The sequence below is a fragment of the Nelumbo nucifera genome, chromosome 2 (genome assembly GCF_055504915.1).
Source record: "Nelumbo nucifera cultivar China Antique chromosome 2, China Antique-T2T, whole genome shotgun sequence".
Classification (NCBI taxonomy): Eukaryota; Viridiplantae; Streptophyta; class Magnoliopsida; order Proteales; family Nelumbonaceae; genus Nelumbo; species Nelumbo nucifera.
The window spans coordinates 54427900-54451478 of record NC_142650.1 but is presented as its reverse complement, the minus strand read 5'-3'; the positions used below and the strand labels follow the sequence as shown (position 1 = coordinate 54451478).

The 23579-nt window shown below is 35.6% G+C and overlaps 2 protein-coding genes across 5 annotated transcripts; both read right to left on the bottom strand.

The window, feature by feature from the left end:
- Positions 1-6690: 6690 nt before the first annotated feature.
- LOC104601272 (11S globulin seed storage protein Ana o 2.0101-like) lies at positions 6691-8827 on the bottom strand. Its single transcript, XM_010264560.3, has 3 exons — positions 8501-8827; positions 7587-8310; positions 6691-7035 (listed from the first exon to the last, which is right to left on the bottom strand). Exons 1-3 carry the CDS (start codon positions 8694-8696, stop codon positions 6885-6887), a joined length of 1071 nt encoding a protein of 356 aa, XP_010262862.1. The 5' UTR covers positions 8697-8827; the 3' UTR covers positions 6691-6884.
- Positions 8828-15979: 7152 nt separating this feature from the next.
- On the bottom strand, positions 15980-23337 carry LOC104601271 (E3 ubiquitin-protein ligase APD2). 4 transcript variants are annotated; one of them, XM_010264559.3, is made up of 11 exons: positions 23141-23337; positions 22751-23043; positions 22514-22623; positions 22297-22422; positions 21987-22083; positions 20864-20938; positions 20708-20790; positions 18057-18203; positions 17214-17286; positions 16713-17043; positions 15980-16343 (listed from the first exon to the last, which is right to left on the bottom strand). In XM_010264559.3, exons 2-11 carry the CDS (start codon positions 23040-23042, stop codon positions 16268-16270), a joined length of 1410 nt encoding a protein of 469 aa, XP_010262861.1. In that variant the 5' UTR covers position 23043; positions 23141-23337; the 3' UTR covers positions 15980-16267. The 4 variants fall into 4 exon arrangements, 3 of the variants coding, with proteins under 3 accessions (XP_010262861.1, XP_088754905.1, XP_088754904.1); XM_088898779.1 differs by having other exon boundaries at positions 22514-22620; XR_016082775.1 differs by lacking the exon at positions 23141-23337 and having other exon boundaries at positions 16713-17143; positions 22751-23134.
- Between the last annotated feature and the right edge of the window lie 242 nt (positions 23338-23579).

The window sequence follows — 23579 nt, the reverse complement described above, 5'->3', positions numbered from 1 at the left end:
ACATTTTTTTATTTTACATACAACAAAATAAGAATTTTAAAAATTATTTACTATTATACATAAAAAATAAAAATATTATTATATAAGTAATAAAAATTATTTATTATATATATATATATATATATATGTATGTGTATGTATGTATATAATAAAAAAACATTAATTTATTATACTAAGCTCGTGAGCCCCACGGGCCAAACTTCACTAGGCTTAAGCTCTGCTCAATTAGCAAATGAGCCTATATATCAGGCTCGAAGCTCGATTTAAACCGAGTCAAGCTAAGCTTTTCACGAGCCAAGCTCGAATAGCTCGTGAGAAGTTCGGCTCGTGGCCAGCCTTAACCATGGGTGTTAATCAGTTAATATTCTTTTGACCAAAAAGACAAGCATGGGATTGAATGGATTGATGCATCATGTGGGAGAATCTTGGGAACGTTCTTGCGCATGGCACATTACCATGCATTGTAGTTGAATGGTTCCACCAACATTGTAGTGGAGATGTTCCCAATGTGCAACTGGATTCCAGGTTATTAGAGTTTTTGCCTGCAAGAGATCCGGGCCCAATTGAACCATTAACCCATTCAACCCTTTACCCACTCTTTGGGTTATTTTATTTTTTATCATTATTACATCATGAGTTGACCCATTGATCCAATCAGCCAATAACTTGTCTACCTTCTGGTTGGGTTTTTTGAAACGTTGGATAGGATTGGGGCCTAAGCCATTGGGAAAGACATCCAAAGGTGAGAAAAATGACCATATGCCATTGGTTTGACAAAGAAAATAATACCATGAAGAATAAATGGGATGGGCTCGAGCTGGGCTTTTTTGAAGTCCAAGCCCACGGGCCTAAAATCTTGTCTAAGCCTGATCAATAGACCTGTTCATGGGTTGGGTAGCCCGATGGCCCGGCCCGGCCCCTGGATGGGCTTGAGCATGTATTTTAGCCCGTGGGCTTGACCTTGGGCCTAAAAGCCCGAGCCCAACTATTTTATGGGTCGGGCTCAGGATTTGTTAAAAAAGCCCGGCCCAGCCCGACTTTTGTATAAGTTAAACCCTAACCCTAAATATTAATCCCTCTCTTCTCAACCCCTCTCTTATCACTCATCTCTTTTTCTTAGTCGAACAAACTTCCTTCTCAGTCACAGTCTCACATAGCCAAACATTCTCAGGAAGACAAAACCGGCGCAACCAGTGAACTCCAGCGGTGACTGATGAGTCCTCTCTCTCTCTCTCTCTCTCTTTTTCTCTCTCTCGTTCCTCTTCTCACTTCTTCTTTCTCATAATCAATCTCAGCAGCTCATTTATCAGATGCGAGTCACGCAAACTCAGGCACCAGTTGTGAATCCTCTCTCTCTCTCTCTCTTTTCATTGTTTGATTGTTCCTCTTCTCATTTCTCCTTCCACTCTCAGAATCTCAGCTCAGTTCATTTATCAGACATGAACTCAGGCACCGGCGAACATAGGCACCGGTAGCGAGTCCTTTCTCTTTGCCCTTTTGTTCTATTCCTCTCTTATTGTTTGGTTGGCGGTGAATACAGACACAGGCACTGGCAGCGAACACAGACACAAGCACCGATCTATCTTTTTGTTAGGTCGGGCTTTGAGCTCGGGCCCGGGCTTTGGGATTTTTATTAGGCCCGTTGGTCGGGCCGGGCTCGGGCTTGGGCCTAACAAGATCTTGTTTATGAAGAGTAAAAGCCTGGCCCGGCCCAGCCCATGAACAGGTCTATTGATCAATAACAGGCGGGCCCATTTGGCTACCCATTCCATGAACAGATATAATAGATATAATAAAGAGCACAATACCATTCCATTTTTGACACATACATAAAAAATTCCTATATACCCTCTTAGAAGTTCTGGTTTGAAGCTTCCATAGATCATAGAAGTGGACTTCAATCCAAAGAATAAATAGAAAATGAAATGTGAAAACAAGAAAAGTGAAGTAATATCACATAGAATCAGAAACCCTATGTGAATACCGTGTGCTTTATGAAGCATATATAGAGAGAAATATGACTTTGTTCTATATTGTCGTTTCGACAATCAATACTTCTTTCAAACCAGGTGTGGGACCTTGGTTCTTTTGTTTTAAGAAGTGACAACAAGAAAAACAATTCATATTGGAAAACACCTCGAATAGCAATACTCTAGTGGTCAGGGTATAAATGTGGGGAAAAGGGCAGAACACCTGGTCCTTTAGTCTTCATCTTTTTCTTGCAAATCCGTGGTGTATGACACTGATCGTTCCAGGCCTCAATTCTGACTTATCCAACCTTAATCATGGAGGCCCACTAGCCCCGCACTAATGGGCCAGCTGCTATCTTATTGATGATCTGGATCTATACATGCTTGCAACAATTGGATTGCAAAGGAATCCCACAAAGGCACAAACAATGAGTTGAAATCTAAGAAGCTTGATTCATTGATCATAAGTTCATAACTCAGAAATTAGAATACATCCTGTTGTGTTGTATAACATTTGAATGAAAATCAGGAATATCAAGATTAAGCTACATGGTGGATCCACCTTGTCCACCAACAGAAGATTAGACTCTATTTGTTTGAAGTACAAATCTAACCAAATACAAATTTTGTACCCGGTTCAGGTTTATATCCGTTTTGTAATTATAATTTGCATTCTTATCTTACTTCATGCCTCATTTGCACCCACTGGCAATGCAAATTTTGCATCTCAAAAATCGATACAATTTTTGCACAACATTCTTCCTACCTCAATTATCTCTCATATAAAATGAGGACTACATTTCATTTCCTATTTTAATTACTTCTTACAAACAAGTAAGACAATCAAATATGAGACAAAAGTAAACCAGAATTTACACATTCTACTTGCACTCCAAGCATTTAAAATTCGCACTAACAATGGGCAGAAAACTGTAATGAGAACCACCAATATTATTTACACATTATAAATTCATATACTATTTGGCTGATGTGGCCGTTGCAACCGTAAGAAATTTCTTTTCCTTGGTATTCCAAATATGACTTTGGCCACCATACGGGTGCAACTCGGGTGGCCCCATCTAGCATTTTAGATTTTATACTCCTTCCAGATGGGCCTTCATGCTCGGCCCATTCAAAATTTGACAAAAGTCCAACTTGAGCCCGCCCAAATTGCACCCTTAACAATGGCAAAAAAAAAAAAAAAAAAAAAAAGCTGTATGCTAGTCCTAATTTATAGTGGGTTAATGACAAGGCTCTTTCGGGGCCCATTGATATCACATGATTCACATCACAGCACCACGTTATATGGTCACCATCGCAAAAATGAGTATAAATTAAAAAGCTTCAACGGGAGATTGGCTAATTGGGTTTAAAAATAATAATAATAATAATAATTTCTATCACATGAAACATTGCCTATTAGTATATAGTACTGCATACTTGTTTTCGGCATCATTCGGTAGTTTCATCATCAATCAGCTTGCTATTAGGTAATACTGATACAATATAGTTTGTTGAGTTCCACGTTGAAGGAACAACTATAGAGTGGAAAAAAAGACAACGAGGTTGTACGAGGCCTATCAACTAAATGGGCTGGATTGGGCCAAAGTTGGTAAGTGCATCCTGGATGATTACGGGGCCAACATGGGCAAGACGAGGGCTTTAAAGAAAATATGAGGGTAGGTTTCGGGCCATGCCCATGTACCGATCGTTATACGGTTCACTTTTTAGGGAAATATTTAGGACCGTTTGGGATGGCTTCTGCACTGATTGATCCATGTTTACTGAACCAACCACTTTGGGGAAGCTACTGAAGATAATATTACGGGAAAGTAGGGCTGCAACGTGGGCAGGTCCAATCCGAGTTTAAAATAATTAAAAATAAATTTAAATGTTTGTAATAAATGTGTATATGCAATGTACATGAACATTTTAAATTATAATAACAATTATCATTACTATTATTACAATTATTATTATTATTATTATTATTATTATTATTATTATTATTATTATTATTATTATTATTATTATTATTATTATTATTATTATTATTATTATTATTATTATTATTATTATTATTGTAATAAAATACAAAACTCTCCTGAAATTTCTGACAATAATAAAAACCTCCACTATGCTTTCATTTAAACAAATATTTTCCCTCACTTATGAAAATTTTGAGAAAAACCTCCCTTCTGTCATAAATTTATAAAGTTACCCCTAATTAATGATTAGAGGGAATCGTTCTATATTTGTTAAAGTGAAGTAAAATTTCATCCGTCTAAGGAACATTAACGAGAGGTTCCACACAGGTTCTCCATAGTTCCACGTTGAGATCACCTCCTCCCAAGCTTATCAAGTACATCTCTTCATTAAGTTTTCGTAGTACTCTTAACAACTGAAGATGAAGCGAGAGCTTCTGCTATGGAGCCCTTTCGCTCTTTGCGTTCTTTCCCCTCTCTATTATTTCCTCCTACCTCCATTCGCATTCAAAGAATAAAATGGTGTGTGGTGGCATCTAGAAATCTCGAGTTCAGTAAAGGTGGACAGTTGACGGCAAGAGAGAGGAGGCAGTTGAGGAACAAGCCACCAATTGGAGTGAAGAGGTCGAGGAGAGGCTGTTGAAGAAGCCCAAGAAGAGCTCAACCTCGAAAACCTCGCCCCCTTGGGTCCTCAATGGTGGGTTGTTTGGGTTTCCAGGGTTAATAGGTCAAGAGGTTGTGGAAATACTAGCTCGCTCCCTCGCCAGAAATTTTATGGACATTGATTTCAAGGTATATGCTCCTTTAGTCAAGGTAAAAAGGAATTTAAAGAATGTCTCTTACTCGATCAAGCCAAAGCCCCTCTGGTGGCTTTGTTAGATTAAAAAATCCTAACTACAATCAGCAAACAGCACCATTTTATTTTACCGGAAAGCTACTGAAATTCATCGTAGAACTTAGAAAACAGACAATTCACCAATCTTCAGACATTCAGTCAAGAAATTATTGCACTTTTGAAGCTATCTCTCCACACCATTAAACCAGCTGTTGACGTAAAACCACTACTCAACCAATCAATCGGAGCTAAGCTAAAAGGTTGCTTAATCGTACGACAATCTACCCCATCTATATACACAAGATCGAGCAACAAATTTTTACACCAAAGAATCACAGGCTCTTGGTTGTGAAATTCCTCCAATCAAGAGTAACAACCGGGATCCAGACCAATAAATCTACTCCTGTGGTTATAAAACTGCTTATCTGTTTGTGTTTTTCCTGCCCCCAAAAAAATTAATGTTGTGAGTTTGATTAGTATAATTTAATGATGAAAAAATATATCTTAAATATAGGATTTAATGAGAGAAAATAGGAAAATAGTTTTATTTCCAATTAGTTTTGAATGTTATATTCCATTTCTATAATTAATAAAATATTTATTATTTATCATACTTATTAGTGTTTAATATGTCAATTATATTATTTTAAAAATGTTTCCAATTTTTTAATTTCTATATTTTTGCATTTTATCTAATTTTGAATTTTATTATTTAATTGTGGCAATATGGATTGACCCATTTGACCCAAAATGATTTAATTTCTTACCACCACCTTGATGAAAACACTATTTTTAAGTAGATTTTAAAAGTATAGGTTTTTATTTTATTAGAATTATTAATTTATTATTCATGGATTTAATTAATAGAATTTAATGATGAGAATAAACAAAAAATGCCTTAAATATATTATTCAATGAAGGTAAATGCAAGTAAATACCTTAAATGTTGGATTTAATGGAATTCGGATTTTGACTGAACGCTTTAGCTGTTCAACGGGTTGTGGAACCAGTGGGAGGGAATTGAATGCATTGAATATCTTCAAACTACCTCTTTTCTACTCATTTAATATCAATAACTGATTAACCTATTTGCCCTTATTTTTTATCAAAAAATTTAAATATGGAGGGATAAATTTTGTATACATATTTGCATAAATGGATACATACTTGTATAATTTTAGAGTGGATTCATTGACCAACACGAACCCAGCCCAGGCCCAAGCTGAACCTGAGTAAATCAAATTACAACATGGGATGGACTCGGGTTGGGAAGATTGGGCTTGACCTCAGGCTCAGTCCAGACTCAGAACTTAAACCCAAATTTTAGGGTTGAGCCTGGATTGACCATAAACCCAGCCCAACCCGCCCGACTTGCACCCATATAGGAAAGTCAATTATTTGGCTCATGTATGCCTATTTTCAACCTTTTTCGGTTTTTTATCAAACATGACTTGAGGCTCAGTTTGCAAAGAGTACAAATGCAAATATGTACACTATAAATACATACAAAATAATACAAAATATAAGGTTTTGCACTGTATATATTTGTATCTGTACTCCTTCCAAACTCAGCCTAAAGGTTTTCCGAATTTCTTAGCTCATGTAACGCCTGTGGACCAAGACTGGGCCTAATAATTTTTGGCCCATTTGTTATAAAAAAGTAGGATCTAGTTTTATAACAGTAACCTTGCATCGCCTTGAATTCACAGCCCTAAAGAACAACAATAATGGAAGTGAGAGGATTTTCTCTCAGCTACTACAATTATTGTTTGCTCACCACTATCAATTTGTCAGGAATCAATTTATTATTACTATATAAAACTCAACAGTGAAAATAAATTATTCAAGAGGAAAAGGGGTTCTTGGCATTTTGTTTCAAGGATTATGGACTTGTCACTCGGATCATGGAACCATATTTTAGATTTCTCCGGATAAAACTCATAGTGGGCATACAAAGAAGCAAATTCCAGGTCCAATCTCACAACCAGAAACCAGTGACAATGAGTCATTCCAGAAAGAAGCTAAAATTATTCCTTCCACATCACTGTAGACTTATGGTATTGGAAAAGCATAAGCAAAAACGCAGTAAGTTTCTCAGTTTGGAGGGAAGAAGATGGCATCTGCTGTCCTTTTCGACCTGAAGAGATTCTCCACATCTGGAGCCACATTGAAAGATGCTTGGAGCACTTCGGGAGATAAAGCCTTCCACACTGAGGTCCTCCCTGCCAAATGGCTGAATATAGGACTGCAAAACCAAATTCATCATTACCAAAATCAGCCACAAAGCCAGCACTAAAGACAAACTTAGACTAGAGTTATCAGTTTGTGAAGACATTAGCTGATAATGCAGTAGGCAGTAGCCGTAGCTCAACATGCCTTTTGAAGGAGACAGCCACAAACATCCATCCACCACAACACAACCCAATCCCATCAACAAACCATTTACCAGCAGTGAATGTTCAAATGCTGAACAGAACTTGGGTAGATCAGACCCTCTTGAGCATGTGGCACAGCCTATAATTTTCTCAGTTCAGAGTCTTCAGAGTACAAATGAACCTAGCTAAAAGTAAATTATCAAACAGTCGGGAGTTGGGTGTGTCTCCTTTTACCTCCTATTGGTTTAAAGATAAACCAATGGATTCTGCACTATCCCCTAAATACCAACCATGAAAGAATAGATAAGAAAAAAAGGTCTACCTCAAAGCCTCAAAGAGAACAGGAAAACCAGACATTAATCTATACCTAGATCAATAAAAAACAACTAATTCAGATTCTTCTAGCAATGTAGCTACTTACTTTGGTGTGGTAATGATGGAGAACCACTCCATCCCTTCACCATCATCAATCTTGGAGACCACAAAGAACCTGGGAACTATAAACAGACAACCAGCCTTGACAGTTGATTCGAGTGCACGGCGACCATCAACCCCAACAATCTGAACACGGCCACTTCCCCTGGTAACGTATGTAACCTGAAAGGCGGAGTCACAGGAGAAACCCGGCGAGCACATGGCGCTCTTATCCAACCTAACGAGATCAGCCCCAAGTCCGACCTCTCCAACCAAGGGCAGATTCTTAGTGTTCAAGACTACGACTCGTCCCCCATTCTTGATATCAACATCCAATGGGGCTTCCTCACAGTTCAGAGCCATCCCTTTCCGGTCCTCCTCCTTGGGGGCCGGCATGCTGGAACCGTCCTTCAGTTTGACGACGCCACTGCCCGATTGGCTCCCGACGAGGGTCTTCACCTTGTTCTCTTCCAAATCCCAAGCCCGGCTGACGAACTCAGTGGAGAACCCAGAAAATATACCATTGGAGCCCGTCAGATAGAAATCGGTGAATTCACCAGCCTTGTGGGCTTTGGAGGTATCACCCAAGAAAAGAACGATAAGCTCGGTGTCTTCATCGTTGTACCACCAGGTGACCACACCGAAAGGGAGAGCAAGCGCATCGCCCTTCTTGATGGAGATCACCTTCTCCTTCTCGGCTTCAGGAAGGACAACACCAGCCCTACCACGGCCTGAGAAACAAAGGACAATATGAAGATCAATATCAGAAGGGACCCATTACAGTTGGGTCATTGTAATGCAACGAGCATCCAAGGAATGACTCACCCATCAATTGAAAGAACCAGATCAATGGAAATGAAGACACCCTTTTCAAAATAATAATAAAAAAAAAAGAGGAGAAGAATGACATATATATTATACCTTGAAGAACATAAGCGACCTTTGCGGAATCAGAATAACGAGGAAGGGCGAAGCCATTCTTCTCGAGGACGAGCTTTGCTGCTCCAATGTTACCTTCACGGAGCATGGGGAGTTCAGAGGGCGACCATGCATGATAAGATCCACCATCACTGCTGTACAACTTCTTGGCTGGCTTGGGAGAGAGATCAATCTCCATTTCTTCTTCTCTTCTTCTTCTTCTATTCAACAAGAGAAACGCGAAGGAAACTACAGAATTGTTGAAGAGAAGGGTTCGTTTGCAATCCAATTTATAGGCAAAGAATTGCAGAATTTAGGACATTTACCCGGGTATTCGCAACCCAAGTCATCAATGAGGAGACGCCATTAGAGCCTGATAATGTGGGACCCTCGATTCAATAATTGATCCATTATTAGGAGAATGAGAAGGATCAAGGGCACGTCGGAGGAGTGAACAGAGTAAGCGTAGGAGATCCGCACTCCATGGATGGAGAGAACAGGTAGTTTAGAAGTTAGAACAGGTGTCTAACTATACATGGCAATACAGCAGAGTATATTCGGACGGCTTGAGTCACATATTTCATGGTTTACACGTTTGATCTTCAGTCATTCTGCGTGGCAGTGAAAGTTCAGGAAATTTTATATAGGGAGAATTTTTATGCCCAAAATACAGTATTGGTACATAGAGTGGGGGTAAAAGTTCAGGGAATTTTATATAGGGAGAATTTTTAGGCTCAAAGTGTGCATAGAGTGGGGAATTTTATATAGGGAATTTTATAAAAGTTCAGAAATCTGTACTGAGTCTGTACGTACTTTTTCGTTTTATATATATTTTTTTATTTTTCAATATTAAAAGAAAATAATATTTGAAATATAAAATAATAATATATATTTATGATTGGGTTGGTTTTATTTTGGTCGATTTACAAATCACCAAATGGAAACTAACCTGATTTGGTCAGGTTGGAAAATTGTTGAATCGAAGTTGACCGATAATACTAGAAAGTAACCAATTTGGGTTGAATTGGATCAGTTTCATTGGTTTGATGTACATTCATAACTGAAATTAATTATTATTTCTTTTATATTATAAAAAATTATTAAAATTAGTATATATAAAATATAAATAATTATTAATTATTTAAAAATTAAATTATAAAACAATTATCTATTTTTATTATTTAACTTTCACTTATTAAAGTCCGTACATCACACGAATTCCTGCTAATTTTTTCTTAAACCCTTCAATAGGTCAGGTATCAATATTATGTCTTCCAGACCTGACTATTTCATGACACAGGATGCCACGCACCAATTCACCACTCCCACCGTCCCACCCTACTTTAGATTGTTATTAGTGGGGCCCTGTGTGATGCACGAGATGGGGTACTCCTTCCAATTCTTCGCCCCCGTAGTCAATACACTTTATTCATCCTTGATGGTGGGGTGGGTTCGAGGTGAAGCATCCATTCCCTGTCGAGGATGGGGAATCCCCAAATTTTCCCCACCCCAAGGTAATTGCTTAAAAATAATCTAATTTATGAATATTTTACAAATAGGATTATGGGATTTGGGGGTATTTTAGGAATTGGATTATGACAATTTGGGGTATTTTATAAATGGAATTGTGGGATCCTGGGATTATAAGAATATGAGGAAAACTTAGAGATACTTTAAAAATCAATATTAAATCTACTAATATTTTATTGATTTACCATCGGGTTTGAGGAATTATATGCAAACCACGTCCCTAATTTGGAGCAAAAATATTTTCCCCGTCCCCACCCTATCTCTTCTCCATCTCTATTTAAAATTCCAAAAAACTTGCCCCATTCAGGGTGGGGCAGGGTAGAGGCCCTAGTTTTACAGGGAAAACTGCCATTCCCACAATTCTAATAATTTTCTATAACTAATTAACTAACAGTAAATTAAATAACAATAAATAAAAATATTTTATGATAATTTCCAAAAAATATTGAAATTGTTGTTAATTAGCAAAAATATATAGTAAATTAGTTATTTACAATAATAATAAATTAATGTGAACAAATGTAAATTATTTACTTTTTAAGACTAAATTATTTACTATTAATCAATGTCATGTAGTTATACTAAATTAATGTAATTATGGTAAATTACATTAATTTTAATTAAAAGTAAATCATTTGTTGTTAATTAATGTAAAACCAAGTATGGTGAAGTCAACCAAGTGGTCTAGACAGGCGTGGATAGATTTAATAATTTTCCTAAATTATTTTATAGTTATTTATTAAAATAATAATAATGGATTGTTATTTAAATAAATATGAAACACTTTCTGATATATTAATTTCCTCATTTAATTTTCCTAAATTTTTTAATAATTATTAGTTGAATAATGATAATGGGCTATTATTTAAATAGTTTTGGAGAATATTTTTTAATTTTTATGTATTTAAAAAATTATGGATTATTAATTAAAGAGTTTTCCTTAATTATTTGATAATTATTAACTATAATTATTGATTTTATAGAATTTAATAAATTACACCAATTAGTAATATCTTTTATGAATAAATAATTGTTGTAAAAATTTAATGAAAATTTATTAAGTTACAATGATTAATGTAAATTATGCTAAACACTAAATATTTGAACATTTATTTAATTAACTAATGGTTAGTCAGTTTCGAGTGACCAACTCCCTAACCTGATCGAATCAGTTTGGCTAGCCAAACAATCTCCAACCGAAATTGCTTAGTGAACACTCCTAAATTCAGCTAAATTAATAGTCTAATCTCTAACAAATAACAATAGTTTAATCTCCAATAATTATTGAAAATTTATAGCAAAAATACACAATTGCTGAAAATATATTTATAATGAAAATACAATAAATAACTAATAAAAAGCTTTAATACCTCTAAGTTAATTAATTTACTTCAACTATTTCAATAATATTTATTTTTTCATTTATTTATATTTTATATTCTTATTAAAGTTACTATAGTATTTTTTATTTAATATAGTTTATATTTTTAAATAATGTTTAAAATATGATTTAGTATTCAATTTTTTTTATATTTAAAATTTATTTAAAATAGTATATAAAACATAAATAATACCTTGTCCCACCCCCGAACGGGGCAAGTTTACTTGAATCTTAAATAGGGATGGCGAAGAGATAGGGTGGGGATGGGGAAAATATTTTTGCTCCAAATCAGGGATGGAGTTTGCTTATAATTTCTCAAAACCGATGGTAATTTAGTAAAATATCAGTAGATTTAATATTGACTTTTAAAATATCTCTAAGTTTTTCCTCATATGTTTATAATCCTAGGATCCCACAATTCTATTTATAAAATATCCCCAAATTGTCATAATCCAATTCCTAAAATACACCAAATTCTCATAATCCTATTTGGAAAATAACGACAAATTAGATTATTTTTAGGTGGTTGCCTCGGGGTGGGAAAAATTTGGGGATTCCCCATCCCCGATGGGGAATGAATGCCTAGCCTCCAACCCGGCCGCCCCACTACTGGGGATGGGGGAGTGTCTTGACTACAGGGCCGAGGGACAGGGAGGGGTGCCACATCCCGTGCATCGCATGAGGCCCCACTAGTTATAATTAATTTTGTGCTTTTGATAACTTATTTAAATTATACCATAATTTTGTTTTTTAATATATTTTTTTGTTTTCATAATAATATATGATATGATTTAGTTATTAATATTTTGATATTTAAAGTATTTAAAAATTAGTTATTTATAATATTATTTAATTATTTAAATAATACCATCATTTAAAATTTTAAAATATTTATTATTTATTAAATTTAATAATCCGTGAAATTATAATTTATACTATTATTACATATTTTCCTTATTTTAACTATTTAAAATTTAGTTATGTTAAATATTTCACTATTTAAACATTTAAATAATATGTAAAATGTTTAATCTTTTTTGTTATTTAAAATTTATTTCTTTAAAGTTATTATGTAATTTTAAATATTTTATTACATAATTATTTAGCTCTTTTTAAAATTTTGGTATTTAAATATTTTTTATTTATGTTTTTTAAAATATTATTTAGTTATTAAATTGAATAATCCATAAAATTATATTTTATATTGGTATTACATAATTTCGTTATTATTTTTTTAAAATATAAAATTACTATTTAAAATATTCATATTATTTAAATAATACCATTACTTAAAAAATATTTATTATTTATTAAATTTAATACTCCATGAAATTATAATTTATACTATTATTACATAATTTCGTTATTTTAACTATTTAAAATTTAGTTATGTTAAATATTTTAACTATTATAGTTTAATACTATAACTATGTAATTTATTTTAACTATTATTACATATTTTAAATAATATGTAAAATATTTAATTTGTTTTGTTTTGTAAATTTTATTTCTTTAAAGTTGTTATGTAATTTTAAATATTTTATTACATTATTATTTTTCTATTTTTAATATATTGTTATTTAAATAATTTTTATTTATTTTTTTAAATATTATTTAGTTATTAAATTAATTGAATAATCAATAAAATTGTAGTTTATATTGTTATTACATAATTCCATTATTAATTTCGTAAAAATACAAAATTATTAACAATATAAATATTATTAAACCTATTATAGTTTTTTGTGTTTTTAATAAATATTTTAATTATTAACATAATTTCATTATAATACTTAAGTAATTGTAAAATGTTTTAATTGAAAATTTTTTTATATAGATATAGTTGAAAGGTGGTGGAGAGGATAAATAGGAATTAGAGATAATTGAGGAGATAACTAGGAATTAGGGAGTGATAGAGATAATTTAGGAGAAAGTGGGGGATCTTAATTTCCTAATAAAAATATAGGAAAAAATTGATAAGCCGTGTTAGGTGGCAACTCCTAATGCTTCTAGAGGGAATCTTGCACGCCCTCTAGAATTGTATAGTTTGGATAACAGAGCAAGGAGAGGACTGCTGACATGACAAGCTCTACTTTAGTAATAGTATATATATAAATTACTAAATTAGGCAATAGGTCCCATTTGACACCAATTCATTGGTTAAACATGGTACCTCATGGAAGGGCTGGATCCATGTATTGTATTGAACCTAGGCCCTTTCCAAATTTAGCAAATGTTCAGTCCAAGCCCAAGCCCAAGTTGCATTGCTATTTAGTAGGGAGAATGAAGATTCAGCCCAGGGTCAGAATTTTTAGGCCCAAAGTACAGTTGGGGTAGGTGCCGGCTCGGAATTGATGCCAATTCATGGGCATTGGTGCATAGAATGGGGGTATTTGACATTTCGAATGTTTATAGGTTTGGAGTGCAATTCAGAAATCTGTAATGGGCCTGTCCTTACTTTTCCGAAAATCAATCAAATTCTAGCGGTCTGTGATGTGATGATTAAACATGTAATTGGTACCCTTCTAGAACCTACCTGGCAACACCCAATCAAAATATGACTATCTGAACCTTGCACCTCCTCATTGTCCTAGGCCATCTGGATTTACCCTGTGCAGATTAAGACCAACCCTAATACGATAGGGGCGGATCAATGCAGATTTACCACCTAACCGATCCACTAACATCCCTAAACCCAAGGATTCGAAGACATCCCTTAGTAGGAATGGCAACGGGGAGGGGCGGAGACAGGGAGCCTCTCCTCGTCCCCGTCCCTACTAACGGGGACAAGGTTATCCCCATCCCCGCGGGGATCCTCATTCCCCGTGATTTTTTATAATGTAAACCATTTTGTTTTTGTTTTGTATTTTATTTAAAAATAAAAATAAAATAATTAAAATTTACAATCCTATTAGAAAAGATTCAAACATATTTTTAAAAATATTAATATATAGATGTATGTGTACATATATACATATATAACGTATGCATACGTATATACATATATATTAGTGGGGATCCCACAGGGTGGGGATCGGGGTCCCCGTGGGGCGGGGAGTGCTCTCCTCATCCCCACCCCGTGCCCGCTAATGGGGATGAAAATTTCCCCATCCGCGTCCCCACAGGGGGAAAATCATCCCCATCCCCACCCCATTCGGGGCGGATCTCCATGGGGATCAGGGAAATGGGGGAAATTGCCATCCCTATCGCTTAGGGCCTTTATTAGAGGTCAGTGTGGATTTTGGTTTTGATATTACATCTTTAGACGTTTACTCTCAACCAAAGGAAACAGATGGGGAAGAACTAGGGGTGAGCATGGGTCGGTTCAGTTCGGTTCCATGGCAGAACCTGGAATCTATCCTATAGCCCTATAGGGGTAACTCGGAATTAGGCGTGCAAATTGATCGGATCATAATCTGATCTGGTCCTATTTAGTCGAATTCGGATCACCCCTGTTTGGATCTTTGGGTCGGTTTGGATCGGATACTAGGATCCGATCAGAAGTCGACTAGATTCGAATCACCCCCTATATTTTGATAAATTTGTTATATTATTTATTTTTTTATAAAAAACATGTATATATATATATATATGATGAAAATAATTAAAAGAACACTTGTATTTTTGTTTTTACTTTATTTAAATTAGTAAATTTTACTTTCTTCTAATAATTTATTAATTTTTAAAGAAAACAAGTTGGATCAGATCAGATCCAAAGATCCGATTTACTAATAGACTTGAATTCAAATCAAGTCCTATCGAGATTCGATTGGGTCTTCGGATTGGATCAGATCCGACATGAATAGTGTCGGGTTGGATTCGAATATACCTCGATTCGAATCCGATCCAATCCGTTTACATCCCTACTTGGAACTAGAACCTACCTTGTGAAGGTTGGTTCTGACCTTGGCAGTTATGGGGTTGATTCTAGGGTTTACCCGTGGAACCTATTCTTTCTTCACTATCCCCCTTCAAAAAAAAAGCATGCTCTTTAAAAACTTGAATTTCAATAAATATAATATATAGTTTAAAACTTATAATATCTTTATTGATTAAATTGAGTAGTTTAATATGTAGATTATCATTATATGGTTCAAAACTTATAATTTAAATTTAAATTTTGTAAATATTACCTTTTACATTACTTATTGTACACATTCAAATATTAAAATGAAAACAAATGATCAAATCACTTACGTAACACAATAGTCAAGTGAGACCACGGCCTTTGTAACCATGAGTGCTTGGGTTCAAATCTTCACATCCCCAAAAGTATTTTGGGGTTTATTTCAAGGCAAGTTTGATTCCAAGGCAGGTTCCACCAAGGCCAACCAACACCGATTCATCAGGTCAGTTCAGGTAGGGTAAACCCTTGACATTGGAACCAGCCTAGGTGGGGATCAGTTCCAAGAATTTGGAACCAGACCCTACCCTGTAACAGATTGGATAGTGTCAGTTCAAGGCTGGTTCGAAGTCGGTTCCGGGTAGAACCTACCCATTTGCTCACCCCTAAGAAGAACTGTGATCCAGGCAAATCTAGACGAACATCAATCTATAGACACTCACATGCATTTAAGTAAACTCTTCAATGTATTCATGGTAATACATGGTGGAAAACCAACCTAAAAAAATTGGGTCGCCATTCCACACTCCTGTTTCGTTACAATGCCAACTCTTAATCACAAGGGAGAAAAATGCATCTATTATACACATTCTATCATAAGCCAGTTACTGATTACATTGTCTTCAAAGTGTAAGCATCTGAGTCCATCCACAAAACAGCAGATGGCCTTTCTCCGATGACCAACAGACTGCAACTGTTCTACATGCTGCACTTTGCCAATGAAGCATACTCCTATTCAAACCGTGAATATCTTCCTCACCTTCTTCATTCTCCTACGACAAATGGGACAAGTACCCACTTCCTCTGCAATCCTGCAGGGTTAACAGTAGATTCAGACACAATTGATCTTTTAACCATACTGATTTCTTGTAGAATAGAGATTGATGGTGGAAAAACAATGTTTAAGAACAAATTTTGCTTAGTAGAACACTAGTCAATTGATTCACTAAAGTCCTAATCAAGTTAGGTAGTTCAAGTATGGCCTTTTTGGCCTACTGAACCAGTAACTAAGACTCTTCCGGACTTAAAAGGTATCCTGAAGCCTGGACAATTTTCAGTTTTACTCTTTCTAAGTGGTGATAAAGGTATTCGTGTTCCAAACCAGGAAAAAATTGACATTTAATAGCTCAAATAGTCAACTGATACCAGAAGATAAATGTTTAAGAGTAAAATGTAGTTACCTTGTTCCACATGTGAAACATGCTGCACAGTGTCCACATGGAAGGAAGAAGCAGTCCCTTGGTGCATCAAAGCATATTGCACATAGACGCCGGGGATTATTATTGTTTTCCCCAGAGGAACCCACTCCAATCCATTCTTCAAGGTCATCCTCATCATGAGAGACTGAATCATAAGATGAACCCCAACTCAAGAGATCATCATCTTTGTTTGTGAGCAATGGTGCTCTCTCAGAATCCACCTGTACTGTCTGAAGCCCAGTCCCATCTCCAGTGGTGGATTGGAAATGGTTGCAGACTTTTAAGGCCACTAAGATTATCAAAGTCATTCCACCTGCATGCAAGAATTGTAAGAGACAAGAAAGGGGGGTTCACTGTGTGATCGAAATGGTTGCAGACTTTTAAGGCCACTAAGATTATCAAAGTCATTCCACCTGCATGCAAGAATTGTAAGAGACAAGAAAGGGGGGTTCACTGTGTGATCAAAATGGCAGTAGAAAATACCTGAGCCGACAAAATATGTGACCCATCGTGGTCCATATAACAGCTTGACGTACAAGTCATCAGTGTCTGTATCCTAAGGAACCAAAAAAAGTGCATATACATAAGCAAAAATAGACTTGATAATGGAAATAATATTCTCATTGGTCTTTTTTTTGTGATAAATTCTTTCTGGCAAATGATCTGCAATACATGAGATTCATAATCTTAAGACCACATCTAACCCTGTATTGGCATAAATATGGTCTTCAGAAAATCCAATGTTAAAAGATCATTTGTACATAAGAATGCCCTTTATTAAACCTTTGAAAGAAGAAAACTGAATCCAAGAAAAAAGATAAGATGCTACCTCCAATGTTACAGTATGAGCCCAAAATATGTCGTAACACAATGTAATCATTCTACCAAGGAAATCTAACCCAAAAGGAACTACTACCCGACCTACCTTGTGGCTTTCTAGCTCTAGAGAAAATTAATTAGATTGATTGGCCAAGAATATAGGATATTCCCATTAAGATGAAACCTCAACCTAGATCATCTCACTCAATTTTTAGCCCCAATTTCCCTGGATGTGTGCCACACATATGCAGCTGAGGCAGGGAGTACTGTTTGTTCCCATCTTCCCACATTATGCGAGTACTCCATGTTTGGTTATCTATCCCTAATGCACAAAATATTTTTTATTCAGAGACTAAACCTCGTGTGATAAACTACTAATAGCAAAAGTTTTTTAGCCAAGAAACTAGAATTTTAATCACATAGAACCAAAATGATGGACTGTTTTGAAGAAACACTCGAGAAATTTCAAATAAAGGAAATTAGGGAAACAAAATGTGACAGTTTTACCTGTTCTGCACCAGGAGAGGTGAGGACAGCAACATTGGCCCTAAAAAGGAAAAGCTTCAAACTACATAAACTGCGAGAAAGAGAACACTTGTAATATGCCTCTGTTGTATTATACACGAGAGCTCGTATAGTAATGTTCAAATGTACCTGTTAAACATATAGCTCATCATGAGTTCACAGTCTAAACAACTGAGCATAAAGCCATGGCATTGCACCTTAGGCTCAGTTTGGAAAGAGTACAAATACAAATATGTATAGCGTAAAGCCTTGTATTTGTATTATTCTGTATGTATTTTCACTGTACATATTTGTATTTGCACTCTTTCCAAACCGAGCCTTATGAACAATTTAAGAAACGGACGAGGCAAAGAGAAAATAATAAATTTAGTTATTCAAGATGAGGAAGTAAGCCTTTATGATTGGTGTGACGTTTATATATGCTCCTAAACAACAGTCAGCTTATATAACAACTACTACTTCTGCATCTGAGGTAAGGTATACTGGCTTTTGGACCGTTTTCCTGTCTATCTAGTCCATGAATCATAGAGATTGGATAATCTCATGATCCTAACCATTCAGTATTTGATTTTGGATTGTCACTAAAGCTGCATTCGTTTCCATGTAAAACGGGTGGAAAAGTTCTGGCTATAAAAGGGAAAAAAAATATAATTGAAAGTTTTACATATCTAAATTCAATACCTTTTACAAAGAAACAAAAGGAGACTAAAGTTACAGGTGAAAACCACAGAATAGAATCATAAAGATCAACTGAAAAGTTACGGATCAAAAAGAGGTATCCCACCAAGAAAATGGTTTAGGTCTTGGATTGACATCAATGTACTATTGGTGGTAGGTAATTGCATGATCCAACTGCCTTTACTCCATGTCTTTTTCCATCTATAATAAACTCAACATATGTTCATTGCAAAGTAAATAATTGTGGTAAAGCCGTCACATGAGCTTCTAACATTGTCATCAAAACTAACTATATCAATTCAATCTCCAGTTCTTATGCCATACTGCAATGCCTATACATATTTCATGTGGTACAGAAAACCTTTGTCAAAATATTTGTTGAAAGAAAAAGGTTGAGAGTTGTTTGTTTCAATGATAAGAGCATCTAGATAACTTCCACGAGGGAAGTTGAATTCCAAATGGCACAGTTCAACCATTTCAGAGAAATAAGATTTACATGTCTGACTCCGCACACTAGGGTTTGAAACTAGAAGTAAAACTATACCTATCAAAAAGAAGAGTCAGCAGTAAATTTAATGAACTTTGTCTGTCATTCGTCAAACTGAAACTGATATAACATGTAGAAAATGGGGACAACTAAAGGTTTCAAATGAAAATAATCAGTGTTTTGGATCCTGGAATGCATGTGATAGTTGAATTGTTTAGACCACCATATGGTCTTTGTAAACTGGGTAAACTACTCATAAAGAGGACCTAACCATTTTATTTTGTGAAACTACTCAAATCTGGTCAGTCAAATTATCAAGCTATTGAAAGTTACCATTTCCTATCAATATATATATATATATATATATATATATATATATATACATATCAAGCTATTGAATCCAGAAGTTTTTAAAATCAAATCAATATGGTCCATGCAGGAGTAATTTCCATTGACCGATTTTATCCGCAGTTCCCAATTAAGAAACCTTTAGAAGTACTATTGAGAAAAAATGCATTTCTTCCCAGTTTATGCAACTTTGTCTAACTAGAGAAGTTTGTATTTCCTCCCAGTTTATGTTACTTTGTCTAATTAGAGAAGTTTGTATTTCCTCCCAGTTTATGTTACTTTTTCTAATTAGAGAAGTACTAAGGTATTTTTCTGCTGCTGCTTCTGTTGTTAAGAATAGGCCTAGGTTCTACTGGAAAAATATGAGAAATCAGAGGAAGATTGACTAAATTCAGTGAAGAATATCAATGATTATCATTGCTATCATTCCAAACCTATTGTTCTTAGTCCTACTCACCAAGATTCATATCCATCATTCTAAACAATCCTTTCCATTTTTTTATTTTATGATGTATAGATCACAAGCTGGTGCTTGAGAAGACTAGGACAGGTTTAAGAAGGCGGGGTTTGAAGCTGAAAAATACAGGTGCAACTTGGGTATCCAATTTGAAGATTTTCCACTGCATCACAGATCATGTCAAGGCCCTTTCAAAATTTTACACGTTCAACCTTAGCCCACTCAAGTTGACCCCTACTGTATAACGCTTCTTGTTATGGATGGACCGATGGACTGTTTTGGAAGTAAATCAGTTTCCTTTTTCTTTTTTCTTTTTTCTTTTTTTTTTTCTTTTTTGCAGTTTTTATTTGTTAGAAGATGTTTGTTTTCTTTTATCTATTTTATAAGCCACACATGTATACCCCAGAGATATCTGGGTTTACCTGGATAAACATGATTAATGTGCACTCAGAATTCACATAAGGACAAATATGGCATTTCAGTTACCAAGCCTCTCTTCCTTTCAATTAGGAAAATAGTAAAAAATATTTTTGGTAATGGTGGAATTCACATAACCAGAAATCTAAATTTCTTGATTAATTAATAAATGGCTTATTTGAAGCAACGCAAACCAGTTGAATCAACAGAAAGAAATGGAACAGTAGTAAATAATGTCATTATTACCTCCACCTCCTCTGAATTCAGGTTACCCACTGCAATGTAGTAATCATATGACTTGAAAATTTTCTGTTTGATCATTCCTTTTCCTGTGAAGGTATATTTAATGCATTTAATACAGTACTACCATGGAGAGAATATATAGTCTAGTTTCAATCTTACCATAAATGATATTCCATGACAAGGTAGTATTGGGATATGATGGCTCTTCAATCCATTCAACCAAGCTTTCTTTACCTGCATGCCAACTCCAAAATTAAGAGAAAAGACAAAAACATAGAAAAACAGATAAAGACGCATTTATAGAAAAAGAAATCCAAATCCAACATCCTCCACAATTTTAATGTTTAAAGGTAAATAAGAATTGGTAATTCATGGTTGTCTTTGCTGCAAAAGAATTTTTTTCTTATGCCCAATGTCTTGATAAGGTGTAGTAGTGCAAATTGCTGTATCTCCCATGCATGTTTAGACCAGCATTTCTCAGTGGACTGACTAGTAATAATGATAAATGCAGTGTGGGTTGACCCTGGAAGTAGAGTTCCTTATAGAAAAATTTACAGCTTATCATATCTATTTAGGGGTTTTTGCAGCAAGAGAATCACAGAGATAGAGCGGCTTCAGTATGACTTGGTTGCAATGCCCCATCAATTGAAATTGGGTGATACAGTGTGAGCATATTAATCTCACAACAGAAGATTTGTCGCTATGATTTATGCCCAAATAAGGAGGTGGAGTGGTGCTGTTGTGGTCTTTGCATAGGGAAGGAGTCCATTATTATAATAAAGTAACAAATGGGATGGCAAAGGAAATAGAATGTGCATTAAGGTCTAGGCCTCAGAACCTTAAGTCATGGTTCACTAATCCTAGACAGAAGCATCTATTAAACCAACCCCTCTTGAAGCCTCTTTCAATGTTCACTTGATTCATAGTGTCTGACTCGGAAGAAAATTTCCCACAAGGCAGTCAAAAACAAATATGCAGAAGTTTTTGTGTGACAGTCATGCATAATTAGGACAAGTTGGGCAAACAAATTTCAGGTATGAACTCTGCTAGGCTTTTATAACTGAAAAAACTGACTGATACAACATATGCCAAAGATAGTGCCAACTTAATAGCACTCTATCAAGGCATACTTGCAGATGAGGGATTTGGTGTGGGTATTCATTCCTGACTTAAGCAGTACTTATTTGAGAGTTAGCAATAGCTAAGAATAAATTGTGTTTACTGAAGTGTTGATTAATTTGTGAAACTATCATTAAGGGACTGGCCGGAGGTGTTAACTTACCTTTTGCAATTATAAGGGATAAAGGGGAGGAGCTCTGAGATTTGACACTGTAAACAATATCCAGTTGAGATCCTTCATTCAGGAAATATATCCACTCCTGTATAACAAGTAGAAATTAAGCCTACCTCATCAATCATAGAGCCTAGAGCTTCAGGAGCAAACTTAAATCATATTCAGGGAATGGAGGAAAAAAAAAGGAGACAGAACCGACGAGAGAACATGAATTTTAACTGGGTTGAAGTTTTATAGTTCCAAAATTAAAAAGTACAGGAAAAAAAAAAACAAAGGTGCATGGGGAAAAGTCTCTTGCCTTGTGGGAATTAGCTGGAATAGAAGCGTTATGGATTTCAAACCAAGTCATCTCAACATCAAGAGGAGGTTTTTTTGTAAACCCATATAGGATAGGCCCAAGCTTTGGTTCTCCTAATTCTTGCACCTGGAAATAAAACCAAGTCAATCTTCAGAAAAACAATGTTAAGTTCCAATACGAAAGAATTGAACGAGACGGGAGTAATTCGGGAAATTACCTTGATATCCTGCACAAAGATCGAATTGGCTTGCAATAGACGGGAGTAATTCGGGCCCAATTGTAAATTAACGGATCCATAAAATCCAAGTATCAGAGTCATGGATGCTGCTGATGATGAACATTGGAAATCAACAGCGAAACTAAACCAAATCAAACGATAACCCAAATCGAGCTTAAGCCCAATTACATTTAAGTTTTCAGACATGGACAAGAAATCAAAGAGAAGAAAACGAACCGAAGAACCAAAAGGTAACAAGCACGATGAGGCAAGACCAGGCATCATCCCTCATCTGGGTCGAGGCCACATCGGATATTGAAATGTTGACACGATAAGTGACTCTAGTCTGCCGCTGCTGGTCTTGCTCTTGATGGGTCTGATGGTCTTCTTCTTGAACCTGCAAAGAAGACGAAGGCGGCAAAGACGAGGACGATGACAAGGAAGCAGATTCTTGAGGATCCCCATGGAATGAAGTAGAAGTAGAAGGAGAAGAAGAAGGGATAGGGACATAACATTCTTGCCCGTCCATCCTGCCAAAAACAGTATGAGAGATGGAGAGAGGAATTAAGAAGGGGAGAGAAGGAGATAAGAGCAGGGCAACATGTGAGACTTAATACTCTAGCTCACCTCGAAGAGTTCGATGCAGAGTAGCAGTTATTGTAGAAGAACCAAGGATGGAGGTTGAGATACAGTGAGCTACACCAAGCAGTCCTCCCATGCTCCTCATTCTTCTTGAGACTGGTAGTTGGGTTTCGAGTTTCGACGGTTAGTTGGATATCCCGCTTCTCAACTGCTCAGCATTCAACTTCAACCCACTCTTGTCTGAATTCTCTGTTTCTGATTCCAAGTTTTTAATTCTGGCGGCACGCATGAGGAGAAACTCTCCTATTGTTGGATTTTTGTCTCTTATCTATGCCGTCCGGACTCCGGACTGCTATTTTGTGTTGAATCTTGAATTAAAATGATAATTAATAATTCCAATCCAAGGGTGAGGAACAGGGGTGCAACTTGGGCGGGCCTAACCCAAGCCAAACCCGGCCCAACCAGAGTTTCTAAGGTTGGTCCA